The sequence below is a fragment of the Protobothrops mucrosquamatus genome, unplaced genomic scaffold (assembly GCF_001527695.2).
Source record: "Protobothrops mucrosquamatus isolate PMUCROS unplaced genomic scaffold, P.Mucros_1.0 scaffold384, whole genome shotgun sequence".
NCBI classification, from domain to species: domain Eukaryota; kingdom Metazoa; phylum Chordata; class Lepidosauria; order Squamata; family Viperidae; genus Protobothrops; species Protobothrops mucrosquamatus.
This window is the reverse complement of record NW_015386716.1, coordinates 120,813-138,941: the sequence shown is the minus strand read 5'-3', so window position 1 is coordinate 138,941 and position 18,129 is coordinate 120,813. Positions and strand designations below refer to the sequence as shown.

Sequence of the window (18,129 nt, the reverse complement as noted above, 5' to 3'; positions counted from 1 at the left end):
AATGAAATAGTCCCAAAACATTCTTAGGATGTTTTAGATAATAATAGTAAGTCTTTGCAAATGCTGAAGTGATTTGGAATAGTGCTTTGAATCTCAGGTGAGTGTGAACACAGCACCTTTCTGCTCTTTATTCAAGCAGACCTTCTTTTTCCAGGCTACTGCCTAAGCCAAAAGAAAGGTATGATGGTTTAAACAATCACATTAATTTTAATGAACCCACTGTTTAAAGCAGCCACATCTTTTTTCCACCTCAGTGACTTTCCAGAATATCTTAACTGTCCTGAACTATTTTTCTTCAGGATTTCCATCCTTGGAATCCTTCAAGCTCTTTTCAACTCTGCAACTCTAATCTGATCATTTTCAGTTTTCCCTGCCTCAGTATGGTGTATTCTAGGATCACAAGGTTACACACTCCCAAGGGTAAGATAAGATAAGATAAGATAAGATAAGATAAGATAAGATAAGCCTTTATTGTCATTTTTTTACTGTGGGCACAACAGCACACATCAAAAATGAAATTTAATTGCCCCAAATGGTAATGTGCATTCTCTAAATTACTGGCTCTTTCCTCTAATCACAGTTTAAAGTCGATGCAGTCAGCGCAGAAATACTTTTATGTATCTTTATAAATATTTCATATCTTTTTAGCATTCCTTATCACAGTAATCCGATTTCTCTGTTCACTCTTAGGGGGCGTGGGAGTGCCATTCCTCCACCACCACCCGGACGAGGAGCTCAAGTAGCAAGAGGAACGCCAGTGACCCGCGGGGTACTCCCGGTCCCACCCGCCACCAGAGGGGTCCCCACCCCTCGAGCCAGAGGAGTTCCAGCAGTACCAGGTTACAGGGCACCCCCTCTGCCAGCCCATGAGTCTTACGAAGAGTATGTAAGTACCTGTTTTCCAACAGCACAAAGAAATGTCAACTGTTAAGTCAGATTTCATATTGTTGCAAGTGGTTATTCATATGTTAATTGTACCCATAAAGAGCATTCAGACAAATCCCAAGGGAATTGTTTGCATTTGATGAGCTGGATGCCGCATTAGCTTTTGCAGTTTCGGAGTTATTCAGGCTATTATCTCATTCCCAAGTATGTTCTTTTGCGGAACGGTTCATCCCGAGCCAGGGCTATTATATGCGTAGGAAAACATAATGCCTGTCTGCTTTTTGGAAGTGATTCTGAGGATTGCTGATTGCATTAAGTCTGAAAGTCTAAGCTTTGCAAAGTGTTGTAGGAATGTTTAGCTTTTATTTTAAAATGATACGTTGATGTGGTAGTTTTTATATCATACTTTTCCTCTGAAAGTTCAAGGCAACATCCATAGCATTACTTTCTTCATTTTGTTTCCCTCAAACCAAATTTGTGGAAGAGGTTGAATTAAAAGTTAGCGAATGGCCCAAAAACATCCAATAAAGTTTATTTGGGATACGCTAAATTACATTAATTTTCTTCATTTTCTGTTTGTTTGTTTCCAAGAGAACTGCTGAGTTGAGAGAGGTATGTGCTCACAAAATATTCGGAGATGGGGAAGTGGTTGTTTTTCATCTATTTAATTGGTCAATGTTGAACCAAATAGTTCTCTTAAACTTTGGTTGCCCCAAAACCGCAGATTTAAAAATACTCATTTTAAAACAATCAAATGTTATTTTATTTTATTTTTAACTATAAAAAGGCAACACCAGAATAGACTAATTGCAAATGCATTATGGATTTGTTTATTTTTATTTTATTTTTTTGTAAAGGATAAGGTCCCAGTTTTATAATGAAATGTGATATAAGCAATACAACAACAAATTAAGTCTTTCAAAACCAGTGATTTTTTTCCAGAGAGCTAATATAGTGTAGAGATGAAATTGTTAGAACTAGGAACAGCCAGGCCCAGCTTTTAGTTCAGGGGTCTTCAAACTTGGCCCTTTTATGACTTGTGGACTTCAACTCCCAGAATTCCTCAGCCAGGCACACTGGCTGAGGAATTCTGGGAGTTGAAGTCCACAAGTCATAAAAGGGCCAAGTTTGAAGACCCCTGTTTTAGTTCATCAGCCATAGAAACTCCCTGGGTGACTTCAGGCCAGCTACTTTCTCAACCTAATCTACACCATAGGATTTCTATGGGGGTGTTAAAAGTGAGAGAAAGTCCCCATAAAAGCAACAGAAATTCCTGGAGAAAAAGCAGAACATTAATTTTATTATTAATCATTTAGGGGTTAATATAGGCAAGGCATGCTTGTGCAATGCTTAGACTGAGAAGCATATTGTCCAATTAAAGATCAGATACATAAGCTCTGTGTATGTCTGGATGTGCTCACATGCGTGTAATTCTTTTCAAGCTAGATAAAGAGCATTGTCAGCTGGTGGGACCACAAAAAAGACCCTCCTTATTTATGGAACATCATTTCCCTGAGGTACAGTTGGCCCCGACCCTACTGCTTTTTCCAAAAGGCCCTAAAAATGTGGGTTTTGTCAATGGGTCTAGGGACCTCAAAAGGAAATGGAGTCAATCAAGTGACTGATTTGATTGTGTTGTTGCTGCCATGGGGGGACGAAGGGAGTGGAGTTTCTTTTTAATGTTTTTTTATTACACAGTGGATTTTTAAAACTTTGTAGGCCGCTTGGAGTCACCTATGTATGAGTTGGGCAGCTATGTACATTTGTTTACTAAATAATTTCATATAATAATTTATATAATTTATACAATAAGTATAACATAATAATGATAATTTATATAATTATTATAATAATAATGTATGTAATTATTATTATTATTATAAATTAAATACATTTCTTGAAGCTATCAGGAGGAGGTGCTTCAACACATGGCTGGAGTGCAGGTCCATGTCTAGAAATCCCTTCTGTCAGGACAAATGGCAAAAAACGACAGGCCCAGGAGACTTGAGAGGAGGAGGGAAAACGCTTCAAAGAAGTAGAGTTGAACCTCTTGAGTGGCAACAGCTGATTTACACCTTTGAGGAATGGATCCAAAGGGACTCTCCGCCTTCATGCAAGGGGTGTCCTCAGATATTTACAGTCCTACATAGATTTTTTTTTTAAAAAAAAACTAATTCAGTTCTAGTGGTTTTTCTAGTGCCATTTGGAGACAATCTAAACTTTTGAATTCTAGGTAAGAAGCAAACTGTACAAATGAAGAATTGACAGTAATTGAAAATGAGGACCCCATTCATTTATTTTATACATTTACAGGTAGTCCTGAATTTCTGACTACAGCTGAGCCCAAAATTTCCATTGCTAAGCAAGACAGATGTTCAGTGAGTTTTGCCCCATTTCTTTCCACAGTTGTTAAGTGAATCACTTCAGTTGTTAAGTTACTAGCATAACTGTTAAACAAATCTGGCTTCCCCATTGACTTTGCTTGCCAGAAGGTCGCAGATGGTTGCTTGTTTGCTTGCTTATTTTATTTATTTGTTTGTTTATTTATGGTTATATTTCATATTTCTTAACCACCCATCTTCCTCCATCACATGACCCCGGGAAACTGGAACCATCATAAATCCTTGCCAGTTTCCAAGCACCCCAATTTTGATCACGTAACCATGGGAAAGCTGCAACGGTTGTGAGTGTCAAGAACAATCATCATCACCTTTTTCAGTGCTGTTGTAACTTTGAACGGTCACTGAGTGAATGGTTGTAAGTCAAAGACTACCTGTATTAAAGCATTTCCCAATGCTTTCTAATGCTTTTAAACAGGTGAGCAGGATTTACAGTTAGAATAGCCCCTCTTATATCTCTTTTCCCTAAGTACTTGTTTCCTAAAAAAATGTTGTAACACCTCAAATGAAATCCCTGTTTTGGAAGGAAAGAAGAAAGCCAACGTCAGCCTCTTTATTTTGCACACTATCCTCACAATCAGAAACAGTGCCAAGGTCATAATCCACCCGTGCTTGTGTGCTAATTCCAGGTTGAGGGGCCCTTGATGCTCTCTGAGCTTGCTTGTTTTCTTGCAAAGTTTCATTACCCTAACTAGGTAACATCATCAGACTAGCACCGATGATGTTACCTACAGTTGTTAGGGTAACAACCTCTGCAAGAAAGCTCAGAGAGCACCAAGGACCCCTGAGCTACAAATATTCTCCTTCATTGGTAATTCCAGGTTAAATAATGGGTGATACAGTTCCTTAAAGTCCCATTCATATATAGCTAATCACCACCACTACATCTGACTAAACAAACCTGAGTAGAAAAAGAATATAAGTAGTAGTAGTAGTAGTAGTAGTAGTAGTAGTAGTAGTAGTAGTAGTAGTAGTAGTTAAAAATAGAAAGCACCTCTGAAGAATACGTACATGTCCAAGTAAAGAATTAGGCAAGTGATTATTCTAAAATAAAATATTTTGTATGGATTTACAAGGGAAAGTAATGATGATCAGATATGGCAAAATAAGCATATTTAAAGATGCCACAGTGAAAAACAAAATCATATTTACATTCCAATCCATTTTACATGTCAAAAATACTACCAACTATCTCCATTCTTTAAAATTATGTTTTTACTCATAACTTTTGTGGCATTGCATTTATTATTTATTGCAAGTATAGAAAATGAACAAAATGGTGAAAAACATATGGCATGCACTGATCATTGGAGCAACCCAGACAATGAAATTTATTAATCTGAATAGCACCTTGATTTTAAGTGATGGATTATTTTTACACATAAAACATGTAGATAAACAGATAAATTACATTTTAATGATATCTACAGCTTCTTGAACATTCCGATGATATCGTTTCCAGGTAATGACAATAAATAATAGCTTGATTGTATCTTATGAAGATTTTATTAGAAGATTTTAGAAGGCTAATATGAATACAAATGCATCAGACTGTAGTAGGAATGAGAGGATTTGTGTTCTGCTCTTGTTTTGTGCCAAATATCGGGGCAGTGATCAGGTGCCCAGGCCATTTATTTTTTTGGGATCCAGAGACAATGAGCACTTCAGTGAATAAACAAATCATAAGCTTATTAACACAAGCAAACAGATTTAAAACATAACATAAAAACATACATACTAAGCAAGATAAGATATCCAAATTTTTTATAAGTTGCCAGGAGCTTCTTAATAATGACAACAGCGCTACCCCAAGGGTAGCCAATTTCCATAATACCTAGTGCTAGGTTCTGTGCACAAGCTCACAGCTTAAAGGCCAATACAGGGAGTCCTTGACTTATGACCACAATTGAACCCAAAATTTCTTACGCTAAGCAAGACATTTGTTAAGTGAGCTTTGCCCTATTTTACGACCTTTCTTGCCATAGTTGTTAAGTGAGCTACTGCAGTAGTTAAGGTAGTAAATGCCAATCACTAAGCAAAGTATGCCAATCTTTCAAAATATCACTCGTTCAGAAATAAAAAATTGATTTTTTTTTTTACTTTAGCTATTAAGTTATAAGCCGGGTTCATATATTGCACTGAACAAAGCATAGGATGCCTTCTAATTACAGCTGGGTTCATATATTGCACTGAATAAAGCATAGGATGCCTTCTAATGTTATGTAAACCCAGCTGGAGTTCAATAAGATGGACACAGATTTGTAGCTATAAGTAGGGTTGCCAGGTGTCCACTATTTGAGTGGACAGTCCACTTTTTTCACATTATGTTCACTATTTTTTTTCACAAAATAGTGGACATTTTTTTTTATTCAAAAGCTTTATGATGAAATGGTACGTAATCTAAAGCTGTACAGTCTACTTTTTTTACTACTTAACCCCCCCCCCCAGCTTGTCCGCTATTTTTTGGAAGCAGACCTGGCAACCCTAGCTATAAGACTGCAGCCCCAGCTAGATGTAACTCAGCGGGAATCTTCACTTGAGCTCAGTGACCTTTCCTTTGTTCATTTGGACAACTCAACAGTCTGGAGAAGAAAATTAGTTCTAGCACATTCCTACCATAAACCTAGTTTCCTCATCTGAAACTTTTTAGCATGTAATGCACCGTAAAGTACACATTATTTTTCTGAATATTTTCCTAGGTCAGGTTCATGATTTGACTCACAAGAGATTATTTCTATGTAAAATAGAATACCTCTTTCAACTGAAAATCTTGATAATATATTTCATGTGTAAAAAAAAATTTGCTCTTCACTGCTGGATAGATTTTAAAGGAAAAGCTGACGCAGCCTAAAATGCAAAGTTGCTATATGCGATACTAGTATGATACAGTTTAATAAATATTCATATCTATATATAATAAACTAAGAAAGGAGTGTCAGGGGTGCTAGTTGGCTTTCTTTGGCCCCTAAGAATTCATATTGTATGCCTTGTTTTGCAATAGTATTTTTTTATAAATTCTGGTTCAACTTAAGTTGATGTACCAGCCATGCTAGCCATGTTAAAAACCTCAGTCTTTTGCCTTGATTTGACAACCCTTTCAACCTATAGTGTTCACCCTCCCAGCTATTGATAGAATACACTTTGTATATCTAATTTAGAGTGAGATGAGAACAGCTTTAAATATTCTACAAGGTAGAATCACAAATCCCTCCCTCCCAAATTTGGTTTGAGCTCAAGCGAATCATGGGAGACAATAGCTTGACCTGAAGTTTACTTAAACAGTAATGCAGTCCTAAAATGGGAGCAGTTTATTGGGTTCATCTGAGTATGAAATGCTGTGTTGTAGTCCACAAGCCTACATTTATTTGCAGCCCATCTCATTGTGGTAGTGACTCTAGGATGTTTGCAGAATGATAGAAAGATAAAAAAGATAATATAAAACAATAAAATTAAAAAGATTAAATAATAAACTAGAAACAAGAGGATGTGTGATGTGAGGTGGGGATCTTCTCTCTACCCCATCAGGCACCCCCAACATGGAGAGCCATTATTGGGTCCCAGGCCAGCTGGCAGAGTCAGGTTTTAAGACTTTTCTGGAAGGCCGGAGATGGGGGGGACCTCACCTCCGGCAGATGAATATTCCAAAAGCCAGAAGCCACAGCAGAAAAGGCTCTTCTCCTAGATCCCATAACCTTAAATTCTTTGGCAGACAGGATCTGAAGTAAGTCTTTTCTGCTGTAGCAAGAGAGACAAGCCAATCCCATTGGGCATGAGAAGATATATGTGTAGGAAGTTCCTAAAGAAAGCATGTCACCCATTTAAAAGAAAAAGAGAAGCAGACAGAGTATTTCATCTAGTCCTGGGGGCCTTTTTTCTTTTCTTTTTCTGCCATCTAAGTGCTAAATTTGATTCCTCGAGAAGCTTTAAAGCTCTGATCAAGAAGAACAGAAGAAAAAAAAACTCAAGAAAGAACATTGAAAGCTTACATGGATTTTCCATTTCAGCTCTGGTGCAATTCCCTTTCATTTGGAAAGAACTGGCTTAGAGAAGACCAAGCAGAAAATGATACATTTGCATTCCATTTTCTGCTTCGACATCCCTGAGCTTTTAATCTATGAAGGATCTTAGGAGAATGGATCAGAAAGAACCCGAAGTAGGAATCTGAGCTGTACTGGTAATACAGTTTTATAATGTTAAATAAAGCAATGAAGCTGACCAACTGATTTTGAGATTGGGCAAGTGGCAATTGGATGACCCTGTAATTTGCTCCATGAAAGTCACTGAAACTTTACTCCCTCTTTGGGCAAGCCTATATGTTTGGCGAAGTCAGCAAATGTACTATTCTAATATTTTAGTGGCTAACAGTAATCATTAACATTTTTTCATAGCCAAGGACCACAATCCTCTGGAAGTAACTTATGTGGTGCCATATTGTAAGTGGAGCTGAAGAAAAGCTGAAAACCAACAGAAGTAAACCTGAACTGTCCAGATCAAATATGAGATATGCAAAATTTATTCTATCAATGGCTGGGAGACAGAACACTATAGGTTGAAAGGGTTGTCAAATCAAAGCAAAAGACTGAGGTTTCTAACGTGTCTAAAATGGCATTTGAAATAGTTTTGATGGCTTAAAAACATATATTTCATTTTAAAATTCACTTGCATTTTTAATTCAGAAGAAAGCTCTGACCATATGCAGTGCTAATTTGAAGAAAGCAGCAGGATAATAAGGCGAAATCTGATTTTTCCAACAGCAGTGCTCAGTTTTGGCTGACAAGGGCCCTATGTAGGGTGATGTCTTGCTAAATGATTAATGAGCTTTCTTGCTAATGGTGAGGTGGAAGTGCAAAGTATTAACAGTCTCTTTTGAACCAACCTGCTGTAATATCTAATGTGATTTAATAATGCAGTGCAGTAATATCATTATATTTTAGGAATGAATAATTGGATCAAGTCAGCACAGAGGAAATTTGGAGAAAGAATTGTGACAGCTCACTGAGTGTAATACATTCCAACAAAATCCTTTTACATAGCATATGGTTGCCAATGACAGTATTTTATAAAAAAAATTCAAACAATATTATGTGTACTAAGGCACACATATCTCATTTTAACCCATAATTAGTGGACTTTAAAAAAAATTCATAGTCATTATTACAGGGGAGTATCAAGGTATGAAAAAGCATTTCACAGTTTCAATATTCCAGGTCTTTATGTTTTCTCTTTTGCACATTAACAAAATCTTTGACAGTTGTAGAACTAATTTCAGCTCCTGTTGCTTTTTGGCCACCACTAAGGATAAAATTTCACATATGAAAAGTTTTTGCCCAGTAGCAGATTAATTCCCCAAAGCAGATTTTGTTAACTTTTATTAATCAACAATTCAGTCGCATGAATATTGCACAGATGTTTTATAGAATAGCTATAGCAGTAGCACTTAGATTTATACAGTATACTGCTTTACATTCCTGTCTAAGCAATTTACAGAGTTAGCCTATTGCCCCCAACAATCTGGGTCCTCATTTTACTGACCTTGGAAGGATGGAAGGCAGAGTCAACCTTGAGCAGGTGAGAATTGAATGGCTGAACTGCTGGCAGCCGGCAGTCATCAGAATTAGCCTGCAGTACTCCATTCTAACCACTGCACCAACATGGCTCTTCAATAGAATGCAATTGAAGTTATTTTATTTGGATGGCAGAATTCACCGGCAGGCAAAAACGTTTTGGTGGGGAAAAAATGAGCAAGAGCCCTAATCTCAAATAAATAAATTCATATAATTTTGAATACCTTCACTCCTAATAAAAATCTAAAGGCTGCTATTTCCTTTTTTCTACTCCAATGTGCAATTGAAAATGTAGTTTAGCTCTTTAATCAAATGAAATTGACCTTATTCTAAAGCAGAATGTCTTAGATTTGATGTGACCCCTACAGTGAGACTTTGAACAGTTACTGAAAAAGTTAAAAAGCTGGATAATGTTCCTGAAGCATTTAGTATTAGAGAAGAATTATTCTCCACACAGAGCTCATGTTAAGTAAAGAAATTGGCAGTTTGGACTTTTCTTCAAATTTAATATATGGCGGGAGCAGAGGACCATATCAAGTTAGGGGAGCGCGCACACGCTATTTACAAGCTTGTGGGTGCTCCGGTCCTCAGGTCTCCACCCGGTCCCCAGGAGACTTAGACCCTCCGGCCCGGGACCATCGGGAGAAGGGCGGTATATAAATTAAATTATAATAATAATAATAATAATAATTATAATAATAATAATTAATTGCTGCCACATCAGGGGTTATTTATTTATTTATTTAAGAATGTGTAGGGCCACCCATATTGGAATACAACTCTGAGTGGCTCACAACAACAAGAAAACCTTCAAAACAGTAAAAAAAAATCCTATAAAACCAAAAACTCTAGGACCTCTACCATTCTTCTGAAATACCTCCAACAAATGATTCATAGCTTCTGTCTTGCTCTACCCCAGTGCCTGAGGGAAGAGCCGTTTTTTATGGCTGTCCTGAAGGCTAAAAGGGTAGGGCAGTGGTGGCGAACCTATGGCACGGGTTCGCCACCACTGTTCGCCACCACTGCCCTCTCTTTGGGCACACGCACCGTCGCCCCAGTCCTAGGCCTTCAGCTGGGTTTTATAAAACCTTTTCGCTTTAGGCCTCCGCCGCCATGTGCAAAAAAAAGAGGTTCAATCAATCAGTCAATTTCAACTTCTCACGGGAAAAAAAAGATCTTGCAAAGTTGGAATTGATTGATTGAACTTTTTAGTCCCATCCAATCTGCCGTTACCATCACAGCCACGCCCACCCAATTGGCCATGCCCACCCAATGGGCCACACCCACCCGGCACCCAACGATGCATAAGTGGGTTTTGGGTTGCAGTTTGGGCACTCAGTCTCTAAAAGGTTCGCCATCAATGGGGTAGGGAATTCCTTCCTTCCTTCCTTCCTTCCTTCCTTCATTCATTCATTCATTCATTCATTCATTCATTCATTCATTCATTCCATGTACTGAAGTATCTGCAGAAACTTTCTTACTTGCTGCAGTGATGAAAAAAATGACAAAGCATGTGTCATATTATTAAAACCCAAATCCTAGGCTTTTGTACTTGCATCTTGAAATTAGATATGAGAACATAAGTCATGGGATTTAGATTGTGATGTCACAATGCATGTATTGTCACTCTGCCCGCCATGCTACCTCCAAATAGACCTTGTGCTTTTCTTGGTACTCCAGGATCTTCAAGCAAAATTTTTAAATCTAAGTTAAAACATACAGTACATGCACACCAAACATACACATAACAGGGTAAAGCACTGCAATTTAGCCATTCAAGCATAGCATCATATACATATTAATTGGCTTCTTGCAGAACAGCTATTGATTTAAAAGTGCAGAAGTAGTTTTGCTATTAGAGTACATATTTAATGATACTATTTGTTCTTCTCTCATTAGATTATATTGACTTTTTATGAAAATGACAAAGTATGCTATTATAGCACAATGCTGAACAGTAACTTGCAAGCATATCTTCTAACATCCTGTGTACTTTAAGATACCTGCTTAATTGAATCACCGTGATGTACAATATCTTTATATATTTCCTTATTCAATAAGAGAAGCCTTTGAAGAATATATTAACAAAGCACTCCATAGTAATAGTGCACAGCTTCAGTAATGAAAGAATACATCAGAATGATGAAATAAGCAGAGAAAACAAAGAAGATTCACATATCTCAAATTGTCAGTGAAGAATAAGAGCTGTTTTAATTTAAAATTAAAAAGGAAGATGGCAGAGCAAAAAAAAGTAAAATAATCTTTGAAGAATACTTTTCTTCTGTGCACATATACAGCCTCTTCTGTATTTTACCCAGCGTGTTTATAGAATTACTGTACTCTGGACATTAAAGGTGTGATTGAAGAACAGCTCAATCAGGCAATCTGGGCTCTTAGTCAGAGTATCACTATTCAATAAAGGAGATTATAAAAGGGCCTTTGGCCAGCCACTTTCTCAGCTGCACTTTGCTCACAAGATTCTTGCGGGACATATTTTTAAAATGGGGGAGACATCTCATTATGTATGTCAGTTTGGAATATAGTTGTCAATCATATTGAAACGTTATAGTGCTTTAGAAAGGTTTGGTAATATACCAAGTTCACTGTGCAAATAAATAAGCTTTGAAAGCGGCTATAATGCTATCCCAAGAATGTGTTGTAGAGGCAGACCTTGCTTAACAATGGTCTTTGAGAGTGGATGCGCTCATAAAGTATGATGTCACATGACCGCATTGCTTAGTGACTGCAATCCTGGCAGTCTGCATTGTTATCATTAAGTGAAGATCATGGGTCATTAAGCAAAGACATCACATGACTGGGACTTGCAACTTCCTGCTGACTTCCAACAAGCCAAATCAATGGGGAAGCCTACCAGAAGCTGCAAGTCCTAATCACAAAACCTTTCCTTAGATCAATGGCCCCCAACCGTATGGGCACCAGGGATCGGTTCCGTGGACAGAGATTTTTCTGTGGACCGGAGGGGGTGTGGTTTCTCATGCTTTTTGCATCCCATAGACGGGGCTTCACTTATTTGTGCGGCCAGTTTCTGGCATACTGTGGTCCGGTACCAGTCCACGGCCCAGGGGTTGGGGACCCCGCCTTAGGTGGTTCACAAAAAGACTGGCAGACAGGTGAATGCTAGGACAACAGATGGGGGCATGCTGAAATATCATGTAAGCATAGCTAGGAAGGGGATTTGTTATGGAGGGCAGGTGTGCATGCAGGAGGGTGCTGACATGGGTACACTGCACATTGGTGTGCACTATGGAGTACAAGATCCCCGGGATGTCATACTCTATAGCAGGTCTCCTCAGTAGTAAAAGCAGTGGGAGCAATTTCTGATCTTCCTTTATAGTTTCCCTACTGATTTCTTGTGGGAAGCTGGCTGGGAAGGTTGCAAATGGCGATCACATGACTGGGAGATTCTGCAACCATCATATGAACCAGTTGCCAAGCACTCAAATTGTGATCATGTTAATATGAGGTATGGCGGCAGACAGAACTTTGAGATACCACTGATTCAATGCCGTGAAAACTTTGAACAGTCACTGAATCTGCGGTTGTTACCTGAAGACTCCCTCAAAGCAGCAGAAACACCAGAAGCTGTCATTTCGTCCTTGCATTAGTGTATCTTCAGTTTTGTTAGCATAATGGCTATTGTAGATGAATGCAAATGGTTAGTTAGTTGTGTTTCCATATTATATCTGTACCAATTTGAAAATCCATCCATCTCTAAAATCCTATCAAAAATGTGAGGAAGCAAAGGTATTGCATCATTTCATTTGGCAGGTTATTGCTGATGAGTTTATTATTATACAGTATATTGACCAGCTAATATATTGTAAATGGTAACCTGCCCTAGTCCTATATTCTGAGATTTTTGCCTTGTTTTGATCGTTTCCTTTAGACTGTGTAAATATAGCAACCAAAGACATAGCCATATACATGGTTTTTCCAAAGGCAAGGTTTGTCAGCAAAGTTTTCTGGTAATTCAAAAGATTTTTAGTCTTTCTCGTCATTGCCCAAGAGACAAGCACATAGAGGATTTAATAAGAAAAGGGTGCTAGAAGAGAGAAATTACTTTCTAATTTTCATTGCTTTTTTAGACTTAATTCTTCTCCTTAATTCCTTTTTCTGGAACTGACTGTTGGGCAGTGCGGAATGGTGCAATCATAGTTTAACTAAATGGAAAATGACAATTCTATTTACAAAACAGGACTGCTGTTTGCCAGAAATCCTAGACAAACAAGATGACAATGTAAACGGCAGAGTTTATTCTATACTATTATTGTTAGAGCTAACCAAACTGTGGTACCCACAGTACTTGGGACAAGTTAATTCTACTGCCTCCACTTTGAATTTTGAAAATAATCTGCATAACAGTGTTGACAAAGAGATACAATTATTGACAGTCAACACTTACAAGTCACCCTCTGCCCAAATATCTCTCTCTCTCTCTCTCTCTCTCTCTCTCTCTCTCTCTCTCTCTCTCTCTCTCTCTCTCTCTATCTATCTATCTATCTATCTATCTATCTATCTATCTATCTATCTATCTATCTCTCTTTCTCTTTCTCGCTCTCGCTCACTCTCATTTCTGCATCACAAGCATCAATTCCCTCCATCCCCAGTGACTTGGTTTATTTCGGTACCCGGCATTCTGTGGACACAGCAACTGGTAAGTGAGCTAGTTGCTTGCTTGCTGATGAAGCAGTTCTCTCAAGCGCCCATTAAGATTTTATCAAAGCGGGGGGGGGGGGGTTGAGAGAGAGAGAGAGAGAGAGATGAGGTCAATGATAAAGCACATATTTGTGAATATTTCTGATTCATGATTCCATCCTTTTTTCTTCATACTGATTGCTCTTGCACATATTTTGCTGTAAGAGCAAATTGCCCTCTAGATTACCTTTTTTCTGCATGTGTGTTTTAAATAATAAATGGGAATACCAAATGAATCTCAGTGTCAATCATCTGAAAATCAGCTATGTGTTATAATGCCCGAGCATTGCCATATTACAATCAACCAATTTTGAATTATAGCTGTCATGCACAAGTTATAACTCTGAGATGCCAGTAATAAATCAGATACATTAAGAGCCAGTTGCCAGGGGAGCTAAAACTTCCTACATATAACCAAGACACTTTTTCATAATGTTAATGTGTGTCTCTGTGTTCTAGTTTTTTTTTTTGACTGAAGAAAAATTATCTGTTGGCAGGCACATGCATGCATTTTAAGTAAAGTTTAGATTGATTAATCCAAAATGACTGTAATGCAGCTGTAGAAAAGTTTATCCTTAAATGTGTTATTGCCGAAAGCACTTGGGATTAAATAAATTACATTAAATCAAATCAAATTAAACCTAGAACTAAGGATAAATTTCCCAACAGTGAGAACAATCAACCAGTGGGGCAGCTTGCCTTCAGAAGTTGTGGGTATTCCAACACTGGAGGCTTTTCAGAAGAGACTGGACAGCCACCTGTCTGAATTGGTATAAGGCAGAGATCCCCAACCTGTGAGCCACAGCCCACTATCAGCCATGGCCTATTCACAACGGGGCCATGTGAATGGCTGGTTGGTGGGTGCATGCGCACGGCCCCACTCAGGCAAGCCTTGCAGGCACTCGGGGCTCACTCATGCTAGTGTCGCAGATGCTCTCGGCCCTACTTGCGTGAGCAATGGGTGCTTGTGTGTGGCCTCCATCTGCCCTGCCCACAAAACTATCCCCTCTTTTCCCCCTCCCCCCCTGTGCCCCCAACCCGGAAAGGTTGGGGACCCCTGGTATAAGGTATCCTGCTTGAACAGGGGGTTGGACTAGAAGACCTCCAAGGTCCCTTCCAATTCTGAGGATGTTCTGTATTCTAGTAACCACACAAATATTTGCAAAGATATCAGTGCAAGTAAATAGTCTTCTCTTACTAACGAAGGAATTTACTCCATCACTCTTAGATGGTATTCTATCTCAGATCAATGGGTATATTTAAGAACATATATGGATGGGGGATTGTGGGCTTGTTTCGGTTTTAAAAATGTTGTGAGCCACCCTGAGTCCCTCGGGAGAAGGGCGGGATACAAATCGAATAAATGAAATGAAATGAAATGATGCTTAAGGAAAATGGCTGCCATGAGAAAAGTAGATTCATCACAAAGTATCTCTCACAGGGAAAGAGGCCAGTCACAAAATACCAATTGTTCGGAAAGCAGCTTTGTGACATTGTACCCAGAGAATTAGGCAGCATAAAGATTTAATAAATTATTACTATCTACCCTAGATGTTCATTCTCAACCCTTAGCTTACTTCTGCCATTATTGGGGTTGATTGCACAGTCAGTCAAATATTTAGAATCAATGTGGCATTTTTATCTACCTATCAAGTCCTTCCTTAGGCCCCAAGATAGCCAGATGTTTAATGGTGTCAGAGGTATTGTCGCAGGATATAAGCTGTTCCGAGTAAAGCTGCCTTTTGCAATCGACTGATGGAGATGTTGTCTATGCTGATGGTGTTCAAGTGGTGCTTTAATGTTTTGTGATTGCACCCAAGGAGCCTATTACTATTGGTGGCATAATGTTTTCTTTTGTCACAGTCATTCTAGTTCTATTTGCATGTTTTCTTTTGTCACAGTCATTCTAGTTCTATTTGCAATTTTTTATATTTTGTGATTTTCTCCAGTTCTTTCTCTTCTATTTTGCTGTCCCCGGATGCTGCAACCTCCATTATCCTGATTTTTTTGTCTTTCTTATCGATAGTTGTTAAGTTTGGGGTATTATGTGGCAGATACTTGCCTGTTTGAATTCTAAAGTCCCTGAGCAATTTAGCTTTTTCATTTTCTCTTACTTTGTCTGTTTTCTGATTTCCACAAGTTCTTTCTTGCTGGCAAATTGTATTTCTTGAATATATTCCAATGCACACCAATGCATGATTCTTTGTCATTTTTCCAATTATTGTTCTGGTCTGTTTAGGGTTGGTAGTTCTGCCCACATCCCACAAGAAACAATGAGGTGACATGAAACAACTTCATAAATTGGATAGTTTGGAGAGAGGGAGAGAGATCATTTATACAATACAGTTGGTAGTGTATTTAGCTAATATCATGAAATGGCAATTGATAGTTACAAGTGGTCTTAGAAATATATAGGCACACAGCAGATCAAAACCTGTTTTCCTGTCATTGTAGAAATCCTAAATGGCTGGGTCAGTGTTTAATAGGAAATTTTGAGTGAATGTCTTGCCTCATTTCATTTAATTCTAGAAGTTAGTTGCAGGTTTTAGTCTGTATAAGAACTGAAAATTTGTTTAAACACTATATTGGTTCATGAACCTCATGGCACAGTGGTTAGAATGCAGTATTGCAGGCTAACTCTGTCGACTACTAGTAGTTCGATCCTGATGTGACTTAGGGTTTACTCAGTCTTCCATCCTTCTGAGGTCAGTAAAATGAGGACCCAGGTTGTTGGGGGAAACATGCTGATTCTGTAAACCACTTAGAGAGGGCTGTAATCAGTTATTTCAGATTTTAATGTGTATATTTTTATACTTCACTAACATTTAACTAAACTTTTCAATATTTTAATAATGTGGTTATGCTCTAAACAACATATTCTCTTTATGAACTTATTCATTTAAACTTACTCAATTTCTTTGCTCATGAGCTTTGTATACGTGTATTATATTCACTGTCACACATCATCTTAGGTTCTGTTAAGTGTTAACTCCCCATTAAAAAGCTATTATATATTCATGTTTCATTTGCTTTATTTGTTAGTATTCTGTCCTTGTAGGCTGCCTAATTTTAAACTGTGAAAATCCCTTTCAGTTCTCATTAAAAAGAGGATATAATAATATTGCCAAACACGGTTAGACATAGCAAGATTAAAATGTCATGAGAATGTAGACTCAAGTGCTCAGAGTAATTTTGTGTCTTAGTGTCTTTTGATAGTAGAATGTGCTCCCTTTAGAATAATAAAAAAAAGGTTTAACATTAGCCCAGCCCATCTTAAAATGTGAAACTGTGGCTGTTAACATTTTCAAAATTTCAAAACTGCTTAAAGAACACTTTAAGTGTCCAGAGTTACAAGAAGATTACTCAAGAGAAAGAAGTAATGATGAGAGCCAGTGGGGTCTATTGCTTAAACCAGGGGTAGTCAACCTTGGCTCTTTTATGACTCGTGGACTTCAACTCCCAGAATTCCTTAGTTGGCTCAGGAATTCTGGGAATTGAAGTCCACGAATCATAAAAGAGCCAAGGTTGACTACCTCTGGCTTAAACTGACAAACTAGAAACCAGGAAACTTGTACCTCTAATCCAGCTCAGTGACCCTGAGCCAGTTACTTTCTCTCATCTCTAGGAGGCAATGGCAAACCATTTCCAAATATTACAGGGACTAATCCAGGGAGTTCTTGGGAGTCTACGCTGAAGTTAGTGTGTGTGATATATATGTGTATGTATGCAGTGGTCGGATTCAAATACCTGAACAACTGGTTCTCTTATTGGATGCAGGCCTGGGCCTCCGAGGCCTAGAATGAACTTCCGGAAGTGGCATCCATGCACTTCCGGTGGACCATTCTAGGCCTGGAAGGCCTCCTCCAGGCCTCCCAGGCCTAGAACGGACTTCTGGAAGCAGTGTTCATTCAGCCGGTTCTCTGAACTCAGCAAAACATAGCTACCAGTTCTACCGAACCGGTGCAAACTGGTTGAATCCCACCACTGTATGTAGGTATATATGTCTGGTTGCCATTTGGGTTCAAGGAAGATGTATAAGTCAGCAAGTTTCACCCATAAAGGGAATTTTTCAATGTGTCAAGGCAGTGAGAATTATCTAATATATGATGGCTAGGCAAGCCGATCAGGACTGTAGAGAGGAAGAGCCTATGAGTAACCAACCTGGATTTGAGCTGGTACTAGCAAGAAAGAGATCCAAGAAAATGCAAGCTAGCAGAAGGATTTTAAGGGGCCTCTGACTTGTTAAGGAGAATGGTGGAAGGGAGGTTTATGTACTAGTAGTTGAAAATGCATTTACTTTTTTGGGATAGATAAGGAGAACTTCAGCACGCCTTGCACATTGACAGTCTAGGCTTTTGAGTGCAAAAGTTATTGTTAGGTACAGTTAGTTTTGTTAACTGTGTTAGTAGATTGAGAGATCTATAAAGTTATGTCTACTACAAGTAGTAAAATAGACTGAGGCTTCATTTTGGTTCTGAATTCAAGTTTGTTGTCTGTTCATAACTAGAAGTGTCTTGGGATATTTTTGATCTTCAAGAGCAGGGCTGGGTAATTATGGCAACTTT

General features: G+C 38.4%; 1 protein-coding gene across 1 annotated transcript in view; it reads left to right on the top strand.

Annotated features, from left to right (window-relative positions):
* Nucleotides 1-18,129, top strand: part of KHDRBS2 (KH RNA binding domain containing, signal transduction associated 2) — a 368,904-nt gene that overhangs the window by 242,755 nt on the left and 108,020 nt on the right. Inside the window, exon 6 of the mRNA XM_015815904.1 lies at nucleotides 691-886. Within this exon, the coding sequence (XP_015671390.1) occupies nucleotides 691-886 (196 nt within the window). The remainder of the gene's footprint in view (nucleotides 1-690; nucleotides 887-18,129) is intronic.